The sequence below is a fragment of the Saimiri boliviensis genome, chromosome X, assembly GCF_048565385.1.
Source record: "Saimiri boliviensis isolate mSaiBol1 chromosome X, mSaiBol1.pri, whole genome shotgun sequence".
NCBI lineage: Eukaryota > Metazoa > Chordata > Mammalia > Primates > Cebidae > Saimiri > Saimiri boliviensis.
This window is the reverse complement of record NC_133470.1, coordinates 129,788,915-129,803,811: the sequence shown is the minus strand read 5'-3', so window position 1 is coordinate 129,803,811 and position 14,897 is coordinate 129,788,915. Positions and strand designations below refer to the sequence as shown.

General features: G+C 41.1%; 1 protein-coding gene across 3 annotated transcripts in view; it reads right to left on the bottom strand.

Moving 5' to 3' along the window:
* Window positions 1–7,003: 7,003 nt before the first annotated feature.
* The window catches only part of SLC25A53 (solute carrier family 25 member 53), a 9,882-nt gene continuing 1,988 nt past the window's right edge, over window positions 7,004–14,897 (bottom strand). For all 3 annotated transcript variants that reach the window (XM_074391601.1, XM_074391602.1, XM_003935899.4), the window contains one exon: window positions 7,004–9,593. In XM_074391601.1, the coding sequence (XP_074247702.1) occupies window positions 8,639–9,562 (924 nt within the window). In that variant the 5' untranslated portion in view covers window positions 9,563–9,593 and the 3' untranslated portion in view covers window positions 7,004–8,638. The remainder of the gene's footprint in view (window positions 9,594–14,897) is intronic.

Below are 14,897 nucleotides of genomic sequence, written 5' to 3'. Positions count from 1 at the left end.
GTTGCCGATTCACTCTACTGACTGTTTCTTTTGCTGTGCAGAAGCTGTGGAGTTTGATTAGGTCCCATTTGTCTATTTTGGCTTTTGTTGCCATTGCTTTTGGCGTTTTGGTCATGAAGTCCTTGCCTACACCTATGTCCTGAATGGTTTTGCCTAGATTTTCTTCTAAGGTTTTTATGGTATTAGGTCTGATGTTTAAGTCTTTAATCCATCTGGAGTTAATTTTGGTGTAAGGTGTCAGGAAGGGGTCCTGTTTCTGCTTTCTGCACATGGCTAGCCAGTTTTCCCAACACCATTTATTAAACAGGGAGTCCTTTCCCCATTGCTTGCTTTTTGTCAGGTTTGTCGAAGATCAGATGGTTGTGGGTATGTTGTATTTCCTCTGAGGCCTCTGTTCTGTTCCATTGGTCTATATCTCTGTTTTGGTACCAGTACCATGCTGTTTTGATTACTGTAGCCTTGTAGTATAGTTTGAAGTCCAGTAGTGTGATGCCTCCTGCTTTGTTCTTTTTGCTTAGAATTGACTTGGCTGTGCGGGCTCTCTTTCGGTTCCATATGAAGTTTAAGGTGTTTTTTTTCCAGTTCTGTGAAGAAGGTCATTGGTAGCTTGATGGGAATAGCGTTGAATCTGTAAATTACTTTGGGCAGTATGGCCATTTTCACGATGTTGATTCTTCCTAACCATGAACATGGAATGTTTCTCCATCTGTTTGTATCCTCTCTTATTTCGTTGAGCAATGGCTTGTAGTTCTCCTTGAAGAGGTCCTTTACGTTCCTTGTTAGTTGTATTCCTAGGTATTATATTCTCTTTGTAGCAATTGTGAATGGCAGTTCGTTCTTGATTTGGCTCTCTTTAAGGCTATTACTGGTGTATAGGAATGCTTGTGATTTTTGCACGTTGATTTTGTATCCTGAGACTTTGCTGAAGTTGTTTATCAGTTTCAGGAGACTTTGGGCTGAGATGATGGGGTCTTCCAGATATACAATCATGTCATCTGCAAATAGAGGCAATTTGATTTCCTTCTTTCCAATTTGGATGCCCTTTATTTCTTTTTCTGATGGGCGAAGGATATGAACAGATACTTTACAAAAGAAGACATACAGGAGGCCAACAAACATATGAAAAAATGCTCATCATCACTGGTCATCAGAGAAATGCAAATCAAAACCACATTGAGATACCAGTTAGAATGGCAATCATTAAAAAATCGGGAAACAACAGATGCTGGAGAGGATGTGGAGAAATAGGAACACTTTTACACTGTTGGTGGGAATGTAAATTAATTCAACCATTGTGGAAGACAGTGTGGCGATTCCTCAAGGACCTAAAAATAGAAATCCCATTTGACCCAGCAATCCCATTACTGGGTATATATCCAAAGGATTATAAATCATTCTACGACAAGGACACGTGCACACGAATGTTCATTGCAGCACTGTTTACAATAGCAAAGACCTGGAACCAACCCAAATGCCCAACGATGATAGACTGGATAGGGAAAATGTGGTACATATACACCATGGAATATTACGCAGCCATCAAAAACGATGAGTTCACGTCCTTTGTAGGGACATGGATGAACCTGGAAACCATCATTCTCAGCAAACTGACACAAGAGCAGAAAATCAAACACCGTATATTCTCACTCATAGGCGGGTGTTGAACAATGAGAACACATGGACACAGGGAGGGGAGCACTACACACTGGGGTCCGTTGGGGGGAAATGGGGGAGGGGTGGGGGTGGGGAGGTGGGAAGAGAGAGCATGGGGAGAAATGACAGATACAGGTGAGGGGACGGAAGGCAGCAAACCACACTGCCATGTGTGTACCTATGCAACAATCTTGCATGTTCATCACATGTACCCCAAAACCTAAAATGCAATAATAAATAAATAAATAAATAAATAAATAAATAAATAAATCTGGAGACAACAGATGCTGGAGAGGATGTGGAGAAACAGGAACACTTTTACACTATTAGTGGGAGTGTAAATTAGTTCAACCATTGTGGAAGACAGTGTGGCGATTCTTCAAGGATCTACAAATAGAAATACCATTTGACCCAGCAATCCTATTACTGGATATATACCTAAAGGATTATAAATCATTCTATTATAAAGACACATGTACATGTATGTTCGTTGTGGCAATGTTTACAATAGCAAAGACTTGGAACCAATACAAATGCCCAGAAATGATAGACTGGCAATGCTGTATTGGCACAAGACTAGATAATAAACTAGTGGAATAGAACAGACAGGTCAGAAATAGTCCCAATAATATATGAACACTTAGTATTTGACATAGTTGCCATTCTAACTGAATGGGAGAAGGAAAAACGTTTCAACAAATGATATTGGGACAATTGGATATTCATAAGAAAAAAATGGACCTCTATTCTCATACTCTACACAAAAATTAATTCCAAGTATATTACAAACCTAAATGTGAAAATCTAAACCATAAAAATTTTAAATGTTATCATATAAAGGAATATCTTTATGATATTGGGGTATAGAAAGATTTCGTTGAAAAGACACAAAAAGCATTTACCATAAAAAAGGATTGATAACTTTGATATCTAACTTACATTCAGAACTTATGTTAGTCAAAAGAAATCATTACAATGGAAAAATAAGTGACGAAGTGGGGAGAGTTGTATGGAACGCATATAAAAAAGAAAGAACTAAAATTAAATAACTTCAAATTAATTTGAAAAAGTCATACAGCCCAACAGAAAAAAATGATAAATATCTAGAATAAATGCTTCACAGAAGAGGAAATCCTAATGTTCAACTGGCATGTGAAAAGATGCTCAACATTATTAGTAATCAGGAAAATCAAATTATGAGATGCCATTTACACCCACTATATAGGCAAAAATTAAGAAGTCTGACAATACCATGTGTTGGCCAGTAGGTGGAGCAATGAGAACTATTAAACCGGCCTATTAAGGATGTGAATTGGTACACGCCATGAGGACGTTAGGCATCATCCAATTAAACTGAAGGTGCTCATATTCCATAAACCAGTAATTCCATTCTTACATAAATGCCTTAGAAATACCTGTGTACAACATCAATCATGGTAGCACTGTTTTGTAACAGTCAAAAATTGGATTTCATCTCATCCCAGTTAAAACGGCCATTATCAAAAAGACAAAAAAAATAACAGATGCTGGCAAGGATGTGGAGAAAGGGGAATTCTCATACACTGTTAGTGGGAATGTAAGTTGGTACAGCCATTATGGAAAACAGTATGGGTGTTCCTCAAAAAACTAGTAATAGCACTACCATTATGATTCAGCAATCTCGCTGCTGGGCATATATCCGAAAAAAAAATTTTTTAACAGTATCTTGAAGAGATATCAGCACTCCTATGTTTACTGCGACACTATTCAGAAGATCCAAGCTATGGAATCAATCTAAGTGCCCATCAATAAATAAATGAATAAATAAAATGTGGTATGTGTACACAATTTAATAGTATTCAGCTATAAGAAAAAAAAAACGCAATCTTGTCATTTGTGGCAACATACATGAGCTCCGAGGACATTATGTAAAGTGAAATGTGTAGTGAAATAAGCTAAGCACAGAAAGACAAATATCTCATGTCTTCGCTCATATGTGGGAGCTAAAACAGTTGATCTCAAGGAGATGGAGAGTAGAACTGTGTTTACCAGAGGCTGGGAAGGGTACTGCAGAGGGGTGAATGAAGAGAGATTGGTTAATGCATGCAAAAATACAGAGAGAAGGAATAAATTCTAGTGTTCAGTAGCACAACGGAGTGACCACAGTATTCAATTTATTGTGTATTTCAAAATAGCTAGAAGATTTGGAATGTTCCGAACGCAAAAATAAATGAATAAATGTTTGGGCTGATAGATATCCCAATTATCCTGATTTGATCATTACACATTGTAAACATGTATCAAAATATCACATGTACCCCATAAACATATACAATTACTATATATCAATAACACTAATAAACCGTAAAAATAAAACCTGCAAACAACCAGAACGTCCCTCAAAGTTATCATGAATAAATTATGGTATATCTATACAATGGTAAACTGTGCAACAATAAAAATAGATCAACTACAGCTATCTACAATATCGATGAGTCTCACAAGCAATGCGGAGTGAAACAAGATCGTCACAATTCCAAGTTTAAAAAGCATTTAATGTTCAAACATCTGTAAAACAAAACTGTTCTTTAGGGATGCTTATAAGGAAGAAAACCTATAAACAAAAGCAAAGAAATGATTATCACAAAAGTCAGCATGGGGGCTACCCCTAAGATGGAGGGAGGGATGTCATCAGTGGTGGGGGGAGAGGAGTAGTTTATTAAAAAGTTCCATTTCTTGCCCTGGCTGGTTACTACATGGGTAATGTCTTTGTAATTGTTCTTTAAAAAGGCAATTCTCTTCTGAATGTATCTCTTTTCTTAATTAAATAGAAAGCAAGGTCACCAATTGGAAATGATGAGGGAGAGGGCAGTAAAAGATCTGAGGAAAGCAAGATGATATGAAAGAATCAGAGATATTGGCAAGTGAACAAACTAGAGAAATATGGTATTTTTATCTTATTTTTTTATAAAAGCTTTTTATATTGTTTCTGATTTATTATGCTTTTTCTCTCATACGCAACGTTATTTTATTAACTTCAATATACTACACTATATGTAGTTATCCCAGTAAAATTATAATGCCATTTAATGTTTAAAAATCAATTCTAAAAGTGAAATTAAGTCTAAGTAAACCATATAATGATTTGTCATAAAACGTTGGTTACTTATTATTTCACCTTGAGCTTTAGAAAAGTTGCTATAGTTTATATTTAGATAAAAATATGTATCATGCATATATTGTGCTGTATGGTTACTTTTTATTCTTTTTCCTTAACTTTTTATACCAAGTAGTTTTAGTGTATATTTTGTCTTTTATGTATACCAAGTAGTTTTTAGTTGTATATTTTATGTCTTTAAACAGATATAGATATTTATTAACTCCTTGTTTTATTAATCTCAACTCCCAAGAGTTATTTTTAATATCAGAAAGTATAGCCACATTAACATCACCAAACTAAATATTAATATTGACATTTAAAATTACCAGAAAATGACTACCTTCTTAAATTTTGCTCAGAAGATTTAAGTGGAAAAAGTTGACAGGTCTGAATAATTTTACAATATTGCCTATGATTTTATACGAACCAATTTGAAAAACTCAATTATTTAAATTATAACATGCTTTAGTTGTAAATCCATGTTGATAATTGCATAGCTTCAAGTTTCAACATACATAATGTAAATTTAAAGTTTTCATAAAGACAAATACAGTGAATTTAAGCAATTATTACCAGTTTAGCTTTAAAACACACTCTGAAGGGAAAACAGGCAAACTTTTTCTTTTGCTCTCACATCACAGCAATCAACACAGAAGATTTCGATGTCCAAATGTGTGGGGTCTTCCTACACACTAAGTGAGCAATCAATTCTGTAGCGAACACCAGCTGGGTGTTCTCCAATTCCATTCTGACACAATCTACCTGGAGATAGCATTATATCCCACAAGCTGAGGACTAGGTCTCACAAGACTGTTCCCAGGCCCCTCAGACACCAGTTGCAAATCCAGGCTTCCAGAACTTCTGACAGATGGGCTTCAAATTTGAGTTCACATGACCTCCTTCTTTGGGTTTAATTTGCCAGAAAGGCTCACAGATGTCAGGAAAATACTTAATGTTTACCAGTTTATTATAAAGGACATATCAAAGGACACAGATGAAGAGATGGATAGGGTGAGGTACTGGGGAAGGGGCTCAGAGCTTCCATGCCCTCCCTGGGGCACCACCCTCCAGGAACCTCCGCCTGTTCAGTTATCTGGAAGCTCTCCAAACCCGGTTCTTTGGGATTTTATGGAAGCTTCATTACATAGACGTGATTGATTAAATCATTGGCCACTAGTGATCAACTTAACTTTCCACCCCTCTCTTCTCCCTGAAGATCAGGAATGAGGCTGTTAAGTCCCAACCCCCTAATGGTGCCTTGGTCTTTCTGGTGACCAGTTCCCATCCTGAAGCAACCATGGGCTGCCAGCCATCAGTCAATCATTAGCATACAAAAAGAATATCACTTGGGAAACTCTAAGGATTTTAGGAGCTGTATGCCAGGAAACAGGATCGAAGACCAAGTATATATTTCACAGTATCACATATACCATGTGAGTTTTCATTTTAAAATACTCTGTAATAACTGTGCCATTGTCACAGAGATAAAACACAGTCTTTTAAAAAAGAATTTGGATCTACAAACATTGAATCTAGTAATATCGAAAACTGATGTATGCAACTCTCAGATAGTTCAGGGAAAAAATATCCTGTGTGTGTATAGAGAGAGGGCACAAGTAATAAAGTAAATGGGGAGAAACGTTAATTACAGGTGAATTTGGGTAAAGGGTACATGGGTGTTCTTTAAGCTTTATTTATGCTTGCAACATTTTTACATGTTTGAAATTATTTCTAAATAAGATGTTAAAATGAAGAAAGGGAAATGGATGGACACAGTGACATAAGTAGAAATCAACAATGTACTTGGGAGATAAATGTATCTTTTTCCCTTCATTATGTAGACTCTGTGTTCATACTTCCTTGAATCCACAAGTTGAGTACTGTCCCAACACATCCAGATCTACAGATGTGGAAATTCATCTTCATCTCTCTCGGACCAGCCATTTTCTGCCAACCTTGGCGGCAAATGCTCTCTGACATCATACCTCCAACAACTGTGTCTTTAATTTCTGTGGCGTTCAGTGGGAAGTTCTCACTGCTAAATCTACAACCACATAAGACAAATAAAGGACAAATTTGGTTCAGTAAGGAGATGCAAGTAGAGGGCATTATCAAGATATCTGTAAGGGAAATCTATAACACACGTTATCTTGGAAATCTTCAAAATCCCAGAGTTGAAACAAATGGGACAGTTATACAGTGTGATTCTGTTTATGAAATTTCAGTTTATGAACTGGTGCTGATAGCAAACATGACATCAGTAACACAAACTCATCAAATATTCCAGTTGAAAGTAATTTTTTATTGTTATTATTATCAGCAGCAGCATCATTATCATTAGCACAAAACTAAATCCACTATTAAAAGAAAACAAAAACACAGCCCAAAGGCATGTGTCTTGCTGATAGTGAGTCAATAACATTATCTTCATGTACAAGGGACAGCACCCTGAGGATATACCATATCACAGCTTGATAATTAATTCAATAATTCAACCAACATTATTGAGCACCCAGGCACAATGGAAGATTTAAAAATGCTTACAAGAATCCCTGCTTTCAATAAGTTTTACAGTCTAGTAAGAGGTATTGAAGAATACAAGAACACAGGATCGCATGAGATTAGTAACATAATGGAATCAGTACCAGGTATGAAGTGCTGTGAGAAAGGGGCATCGCAGAGACTAATGTCACATTCATTTGGGGGAAATCAAGAGGCTACATAGAGAAGGTGACCTCTGAACTGAGCTTTGAGAAACTGGAAGGATTTGGTAGACTGGCATGTGAAGAAGGAACACTGCAGGTGGAAAGAATAGTGTGGGCCAAAATATGGCCATGGGAAAGTTCATGGAATGTTTGGGGAGAGAAGAATAGTTCACCTTGGCTAGTGTTTGGGGTTTATGTAAGTGGAGTGACAATATGTTGAAAGTTATATGAGGACCATATATTGAATGGCTCTGAATGACAGGCTAAGATTTCTGATCTTTATGTCATAGCAACTACATTTACCACATCAACAAAATATGCAATTATTTGTGAAGAGATATGGTCACTTCACTTTCAGGTTTCTTAGAGAAATTCAAACAGTTTCTAGGCAATGTTATCACCTTGCTCTCAGAAATATCCTGGCAGATAACACCAAGCAGACAATATTAAATGTTTCTATTTTGCATGTAATTAAATCTCTTCTTTCAAAGTTTTTATTCTTTCCACCCATGGGCCATACCTCTTCTCACTCCCATCTCCAGCCCCACTAGTTCTTGTGGGACATGATGAGTTTAAGCAAGACTAATTTAGGATTTCCAGCCACAGCTGCTACCCTGAAAGTAGGATCCACAGCCTTGAGAAGTGAGGGGTGGTGATAGAGGAAGTGAACAATATTAAAAAATATGTAGCCATCTGAGAAGTTTTATGAAATGCCCATCCTAAGAGTCAAGCATAGTTCTTTGAAGTTGGAGTTCCACTCATTTCGGTCTGGAGGACACCTAGAGGGGTCACAGAGCTCACAGTGCTAAGTAAGCTCATCTTTTTAAGTTTCCTCTTATTATCAAGGAATTCCTTAAAGGAATGACACTTAATCTGGGTTACATGGTTATTTAAAGGCCTCCTGGCTCTGAGGCTACTGAAGCTGTGGAGAGACTGGGGCAAACGTTTCTTTTTGACTAAGGAATCCTATTGGGCTTTGTCCATGCTCAACAGGTTGGTAGTCAGGAACTTCTCCCATGCATTGAGTTTACAGATGCTAAAGAATGGCTGTATTAGGCAACTGAGCCAAAGAAGTAAGCAGTATAGAACCCACCAGGGCAGATTTAGAATACCAAAGCTGCCACGGCCACACTTTCTGCAGCTAGTCAGTCTTCAGCTCTTTCTTGGAGTGAGACTTCCTCTGCAGGAAGTCATGGATTGCCGTAGTGAGGCCCCATGTCACACTTGACCTTACAATGACCAGGGAGCCTCCACGGTAGATCAGGAGCAGCTTTCGGCCCCGAGTGTTCCACACATCCTGGGCAGAGGCCCACAGGCTTGGCATGTTCTGCCATCCAATATGGGACTGCATGTTAGCGACCAGCACAATCAGAGGATACAGAACTAGGCAGGTGATTGTTCCATTGACACTACCAGACACCAAGGCAGGAACCCAATAGGGAAGGCCTTGTTCTGCCAGGCCATCCTGGATCGGGTCCTTGAAAGAAAAATATAGAGCACTCCCCAGGCTATTCCTGGCCAGGACGGGCCAGAAACCACGATAGTAGCCCAGTGACAGGCGCCCCCAAAGACCGTAAGAGTTGAATTCCTTGAGAATGCTGAAGGTGCTGGGGAAGCGAGCTTGCTTGCGACCATCCTGGAGCACATTTTGCACCCTTTCAAAGGGACTGAGTGCCACAGCCTCCACCACACCAGACATGAGCCCTGCAGCCCAGCGATGTCCCAGAGTGTGTGGCCCAACAGGAGAAAGGGAGCACAGCAGGCTATCATAAGTCCCAAACAGAAGAGTCCCTTGCAACGTCTTGGAGAGAAGAGGAGGGTAGATTCCCCGGTAGAAGTATTGAGGACCTTCGTGCCAAAGCTGTCTCACAGCCTCTGACACTGCCATGGCATGGATCTGTTGCCGGAACACAACCTTATAGATAGGAAAGGTCAGAAAAGTAGACATAAAGTTGGAAACAGCACCAAGGGCGTAGGCCTGGGAGTGCCAGCTTTTCTTTCCGGGAACCTCTGCTCTCATCCTGTGCTGAAGCTCATTCCTGGGAGAGTGGTTCTGCTCCCCCATTCTGAAGACAACTGGGAGCAGATGGAAGAAACTGGCAAGGGTGGAAAAAAAAAGAGATTAGACTGACCATTTAAATCTGTTGGCAAGAATCTTCATTGCTTAGTCAGAAAAAAAAATCCTAAAAAACTCAGGTCAAAGGAAACAAGCAACTCTTTGAGCCAGTTTCTGATAAATAAGCACACCCTTAAGAAATTAAGAATTCATTAACCTTATATTAAAAGAAAGGCAATCAGTTTGTTTGTTTGGTTTTTTTTTTTTTTTTTGGACAGAGCCACCACTACAGTACTTTGCTGACACAGCAAATATTCCAATATTCAAAGAAGTATTACAACTCACGAACATGAAACAGAGGAGGGGAAGACTCCAAAACTTAATGCATCAACTTTCACAACACGAAACTGTGCATTTTATAAATTACGAGAATAATAAGTTACTATTCTGTTTCCAAGGGGGAAAAAAAACACAAAGAAACAAAAAAGAAAAAAAAAACACACACACAAAAAAAAAACTGGCACTATCTTGTAGAGGCACAAAGGCATTTAACGGTTGAAGTGCAATGCTTTCTCTAAAAGTTGGTATTAAATTTGGGGAGGAGGAATCTCCCCCTGCCTTTCTCTCCATAGATTCCTGCCCAAGTTGTAGCTGTTTCATGGCAACGCCCAGCCCCCATCTGGCAAGTGAGGAAAGGAAAGAGCAGTTGCTCCTGAAAGTTCAGTGCCTAAAGGCTCAGCACCTGGCAATTTCCAAGCCTAACCTTGCAGATCTATAGCTATATAATAGAGTGGGGTTTCTTAACCTCAGTGCTATTGACATTTTGGGCAGGATAATTTTTATCCTTGGCATCTGTCCTGTGCATTAGAGGATGGTCAGAGGCTCCCTGGCTTCAGCTAAGTGTGTGCCAGTAGCACCAGTGGTGACTAACCCACTGTGATGACCAAAAATATCTCCAGACCTTGCCAAAGGTCTCCTGGGAGGCAAAACTGCTCCCGGCTCAGAACCACTGTACTAGATACAATTGGCAGTGCGAGGACTCTGAACTATTGCTCCTTACTTCAGAAAGACCAGGAAGCAGATGTCTAGCATGAGAAGCAACTTGGAAGCCAGGACATATGAAGAAACTTTGGGATTTAAAAAAAAAAAAAAAGAATGCTCATGCAGATCTGAGGGAATTTGCTGGGGAGGGAAGAGGGGGTCCCTGGGCTGACAAGACAGGGTGTGCAGCAGCCAGAGCTGTTACCTCAGGGAAAGGAGCACAGAGCTGTGTGGGTGTGGGGCAGAAGGACAGGGAAGAGGGGAAGAGGCATGATGGCCAGGCTGGAGGGCTCCCATCTACAGTGACAGGGACAGGAAGCCTGGCAGGAACTGCAGACCCACAGGTTTCACACAGAACCCTGGGCTATGTGGCAGGGGGCATGAAGATTGGGACTCTAATGAAGCTAGCAGGGTGATGGGGGACAAGACACCACCCACTGCAAGAAGCCCAGTGCAGCCTTCCCGGGGCTGCCAGGCCCAGAATCTGCCTTGGCATGCTGTCCTTCCAGAATCACTCCCATCAGCTCTGCCCTTCTCTAGACCCTTCCCCCTGCTCCATCCACATCTCCGCAATCCCATTCCTATCCCTGCTCCTCCATCCATCTCCCCACAATCGCATCCCTATCTCCCCACTCCATCTCCCCGCAATCTCATCCCTATATCCCCTGTTCCATCTCCCCACAACTCCATCCCTGTCCCCCCCCTCCATCCATCTCCCTAAAATCACATTCCTATGCCCCTTCCTTCATCCAACTCCCCACAATCTGATTACTTTTCCCCTGCTCCATCCACATCCCCACAATCTTCCTATCCCCCCTGCTCCATCCAACTCCCCACAACCCCATTCCTATCCCCTGTCTGCTCCATCCGCACAATCTCATTATATACCCCCTGCTCCATTCATATGCTCACAGTCGCACTTATACCTCACTCCACTCCATCCATATCCCCACAATCTCATTCCTATCCCACCCTGTTCCATCCATATCCCCATAATCTCATTCCTATTCCCCCTTGCTCTATACATTTTCCCACAATCTCACTTTACCGCCACTCCCCTCCAAGCGAGCCAACTCACCTCTTGGTGGAGGGAGATGGAGGCTCAGCCTCCTGTGCTCTGCCCATCACCACCTTCCCCTTCCCCTACATTCCATGATGGCCTTAAGCCTCAGCCTTCTTAACGCTCATGGCCAGTACACTGGGAGGGCCCCTCTGCCTTTGACTCTTTAGCTGAGAACTAAGCAGGAATAAAAGCTCAAGAGGCCAACTATTTGCATCCCTCTGGGGCACCTCTGTCCCCTGGCAGCCCCACTTCCATTTCTCCAGAGCCAAAGGGGACTCCTCCCAGATACCCAGGCTGCTAAATCCACAGGAGCCCCAATGGTCCTCAGCTCTCCTACCAAAGGTCTTCTTCCCCAACTCTTACCTGCACCTAAATAAGTACAGGTGGTGAGGTACATGTTTGTCCCCTCTTCTACCTCACAGTGCAATAATGTTCCACTTCCTCCCTACCATTTATAAACATGTATTCACTGATGCCATGAGGTAGGATGATGTAGCAGAAAGAAAACTGGGCTACAATTTGGCAGTGCAAGGACTCCTGACTATTGCAGCTACCCCAGCAAGGCCAAGAATCAGGCGGGGTAGTATGGGATACCAGTATTCTAAGCGAGTTTTGTTATTAACTTGATGTGTGACTATTACAAATTCAATGACATCTTGGAGACTTACCCACCCGAACTGTAAATGGAGCAGAAAGGGCAAAATAATCTGTAGTCATCTCCAAAAGGTATCTGTCAGAGGGTGTTGATATGGGGGCATTCAGATCAATAATTGATAGAGGAGTTGTACTTTTTAATTCCCAACTCCTTCTGCCATTTTAAAAAATCATCTTGGGGGATTAAAGGTGAACAATAATTAAGAAACATCTCACCTTAAATATGTAATCCATTTTATAAATACAATCCTTTCCATTTTATGGTGGAGGGGGCAGTTCGTGTTTCTCCCATGTATTTTCTGTTAAGATGCCAGGCTTTGGGAGCAGACAGACCTGACACTGAATGTTGCCTCTGCCACTTACTTAGTTGTGTGATCTTGGGCAAGACATTTCATTAAGTCTCAGTTTCTTCAGCTACAAAACAGGGACATTCAGACCCACCTCAAAACGTTGTGGCAGAGATTAATAACATAAAATGAGATAAAGTGGTTGAGAATCCATAACATGGTGGCCTCGATAAAAAGTATCCAAAAAAATGCTTCAGGACATCACGATCTGTCTCCACAGAGCACATACTCCTTCAGGACACTCTCAGAATAGCCAGAAGCAGATAAAGTGACATGTGGGAACGAATCTTGTGTTCCTAAGGGAGGCAGGGAAGCCCTTTCTTCCATGAATGAGAAGGCACAACATAAACAAACTAGGAGAGCCTGGCCCCTTCACATGAATTCTAAAGTACAGACCACAGAATGGACCTAGAATTGGTCTTGAGCAGATATCACCTGTACCCTATGACGTGCCTCCTATGTTTACAGCCTAGTAAAATGAGCCCAGGGGATTCCAGACTCTCCCAGCCAGTCTAGTCCACATGCGTAGCCTGTGTGACTGCTCCAGGATCCAGCCACAAATGAATGCATCTGTCTGTTCATTTGGGGCATCTCTCAGCCAGTCCTTTGGTCAACTCACAAACATGTATTGATCATCCACTACATCATTGTGGGTAAACCACCATGGAGCTAGAGTGAATAGAATTTGGTGCCTGCCCTCAAGAGCTTGGGAATCTAGTAAGGGAGACAGGTCAGCAATGAGCTAAACTCTACAGAAAGACAAAATAAAGGGTACGCTAAAAAAGATAGAAGCAAAAAAACAAGAGCAATTTATTCCACCTGAGAAGAGGCATATGACTCAACCCTTAATCGAGTAGCATAGAATAGCCTCTTGTTACGTAGAGGAGTGAGGGCAAGTATTCTAGGCTGAGGAAGTGGCCTAAGGTACATGGGCTTAAAAGTGTGAGTTGTGCTTGGGGCTGGCCTACCCCATGTGGTGAGAAAGAGATAGAGCTGTGGCTGACAGAGAGGAACCCATTTAGAATGAAGACCACATTTGTCTTCCCCACTGCATTGTGTTGTAGGGCACAGACATGGGTTCTGAATTCAGCCAGCCCTGGGTTTGAATTTCACTCTGTCACTTCCTAGCTTTATGACCTTGGCCAAGTTTCTTCACCTCTCTGATCCTCAATATCCTTATACATAGAATGATCGTCATGAAGGATGCATGAGGCAAAGTGTGGAAAGTGTTTAGCGCAGCACCTGGTATTTAAGTTGCTCTATAAATTATATTATTAATTTCATTTTTTTAAAAATGAGATAATAGGAATAAAGGCAGGATAACAACTAAACTGTTGCAAAGGCTGCAGCTGGTCTAATGAACTGGGTCATCTGCAGAATGCATTTTAGATTGCTTGTTTGGAAGGCAGCAAAATAGAGTTTTCATGGGCAGTGGAGTTTGACATCCCTGGCTTGAAGTCCCAGTGCCTCGACTTACAAGTTGTGAAACTTTACACACGTTACTTAATGTCTCTGAAATTCAGTTTCCCTCTCTACAAAATGGGATACACTGTCTGTCTCAACAGGGTTGCCGAGAAGCTTAAATGAGATAACAGAAAGTTCCTGGCACAAAGGAGGCAGGCAGCCAAAGGCAGCTATTATTGTTTCAACTGAAAGCTTTATCTCCAAACCTTCAAGCTTTTAAGGGTTTATTTGTTGAAATTAGAAAATGTGGTCTCATTAGAGCCATCAGTTGGATCACACTCATACACGAGGCCAGAGATGGGATGTCCTGCATCCAACTGGAGCCATGCTGCAAATACTCCCCCCATCCCTGCACAGAGTCCCTTGCTTTGTTCCAGTAGCCCAGCCCTGACACATTTACACAATCCATTTCCTGTCATTACTTTTGTCAGAGCTCTGAGATCTATTCTTGGTCTTATGTGATTCTACCCCTACCAAGTCCAGCAACAAATACCTAATTTGGTGATGAAGCCAATTTAACACTGAACAGGAGTCTTCTGGGAGGTGAGAGTCAGATGTCACTGGACAGGGGAGCAGAAGCAAAAGTCTGAAGGAAACCTAAGAGCTACTGCCAGCATCACCCCTCAGTGTGCGAGGTGAGCAAACCGCCTGCTCCATACATCCACAATTTCCACCCTCCACCACCATTACCCCACTGTTCCATTCACAGGCCATGATCCTGAGATGGAAGGTGATTCATCTCCAAATTTGTATTGTTTACTCCAAGGAACTCTCG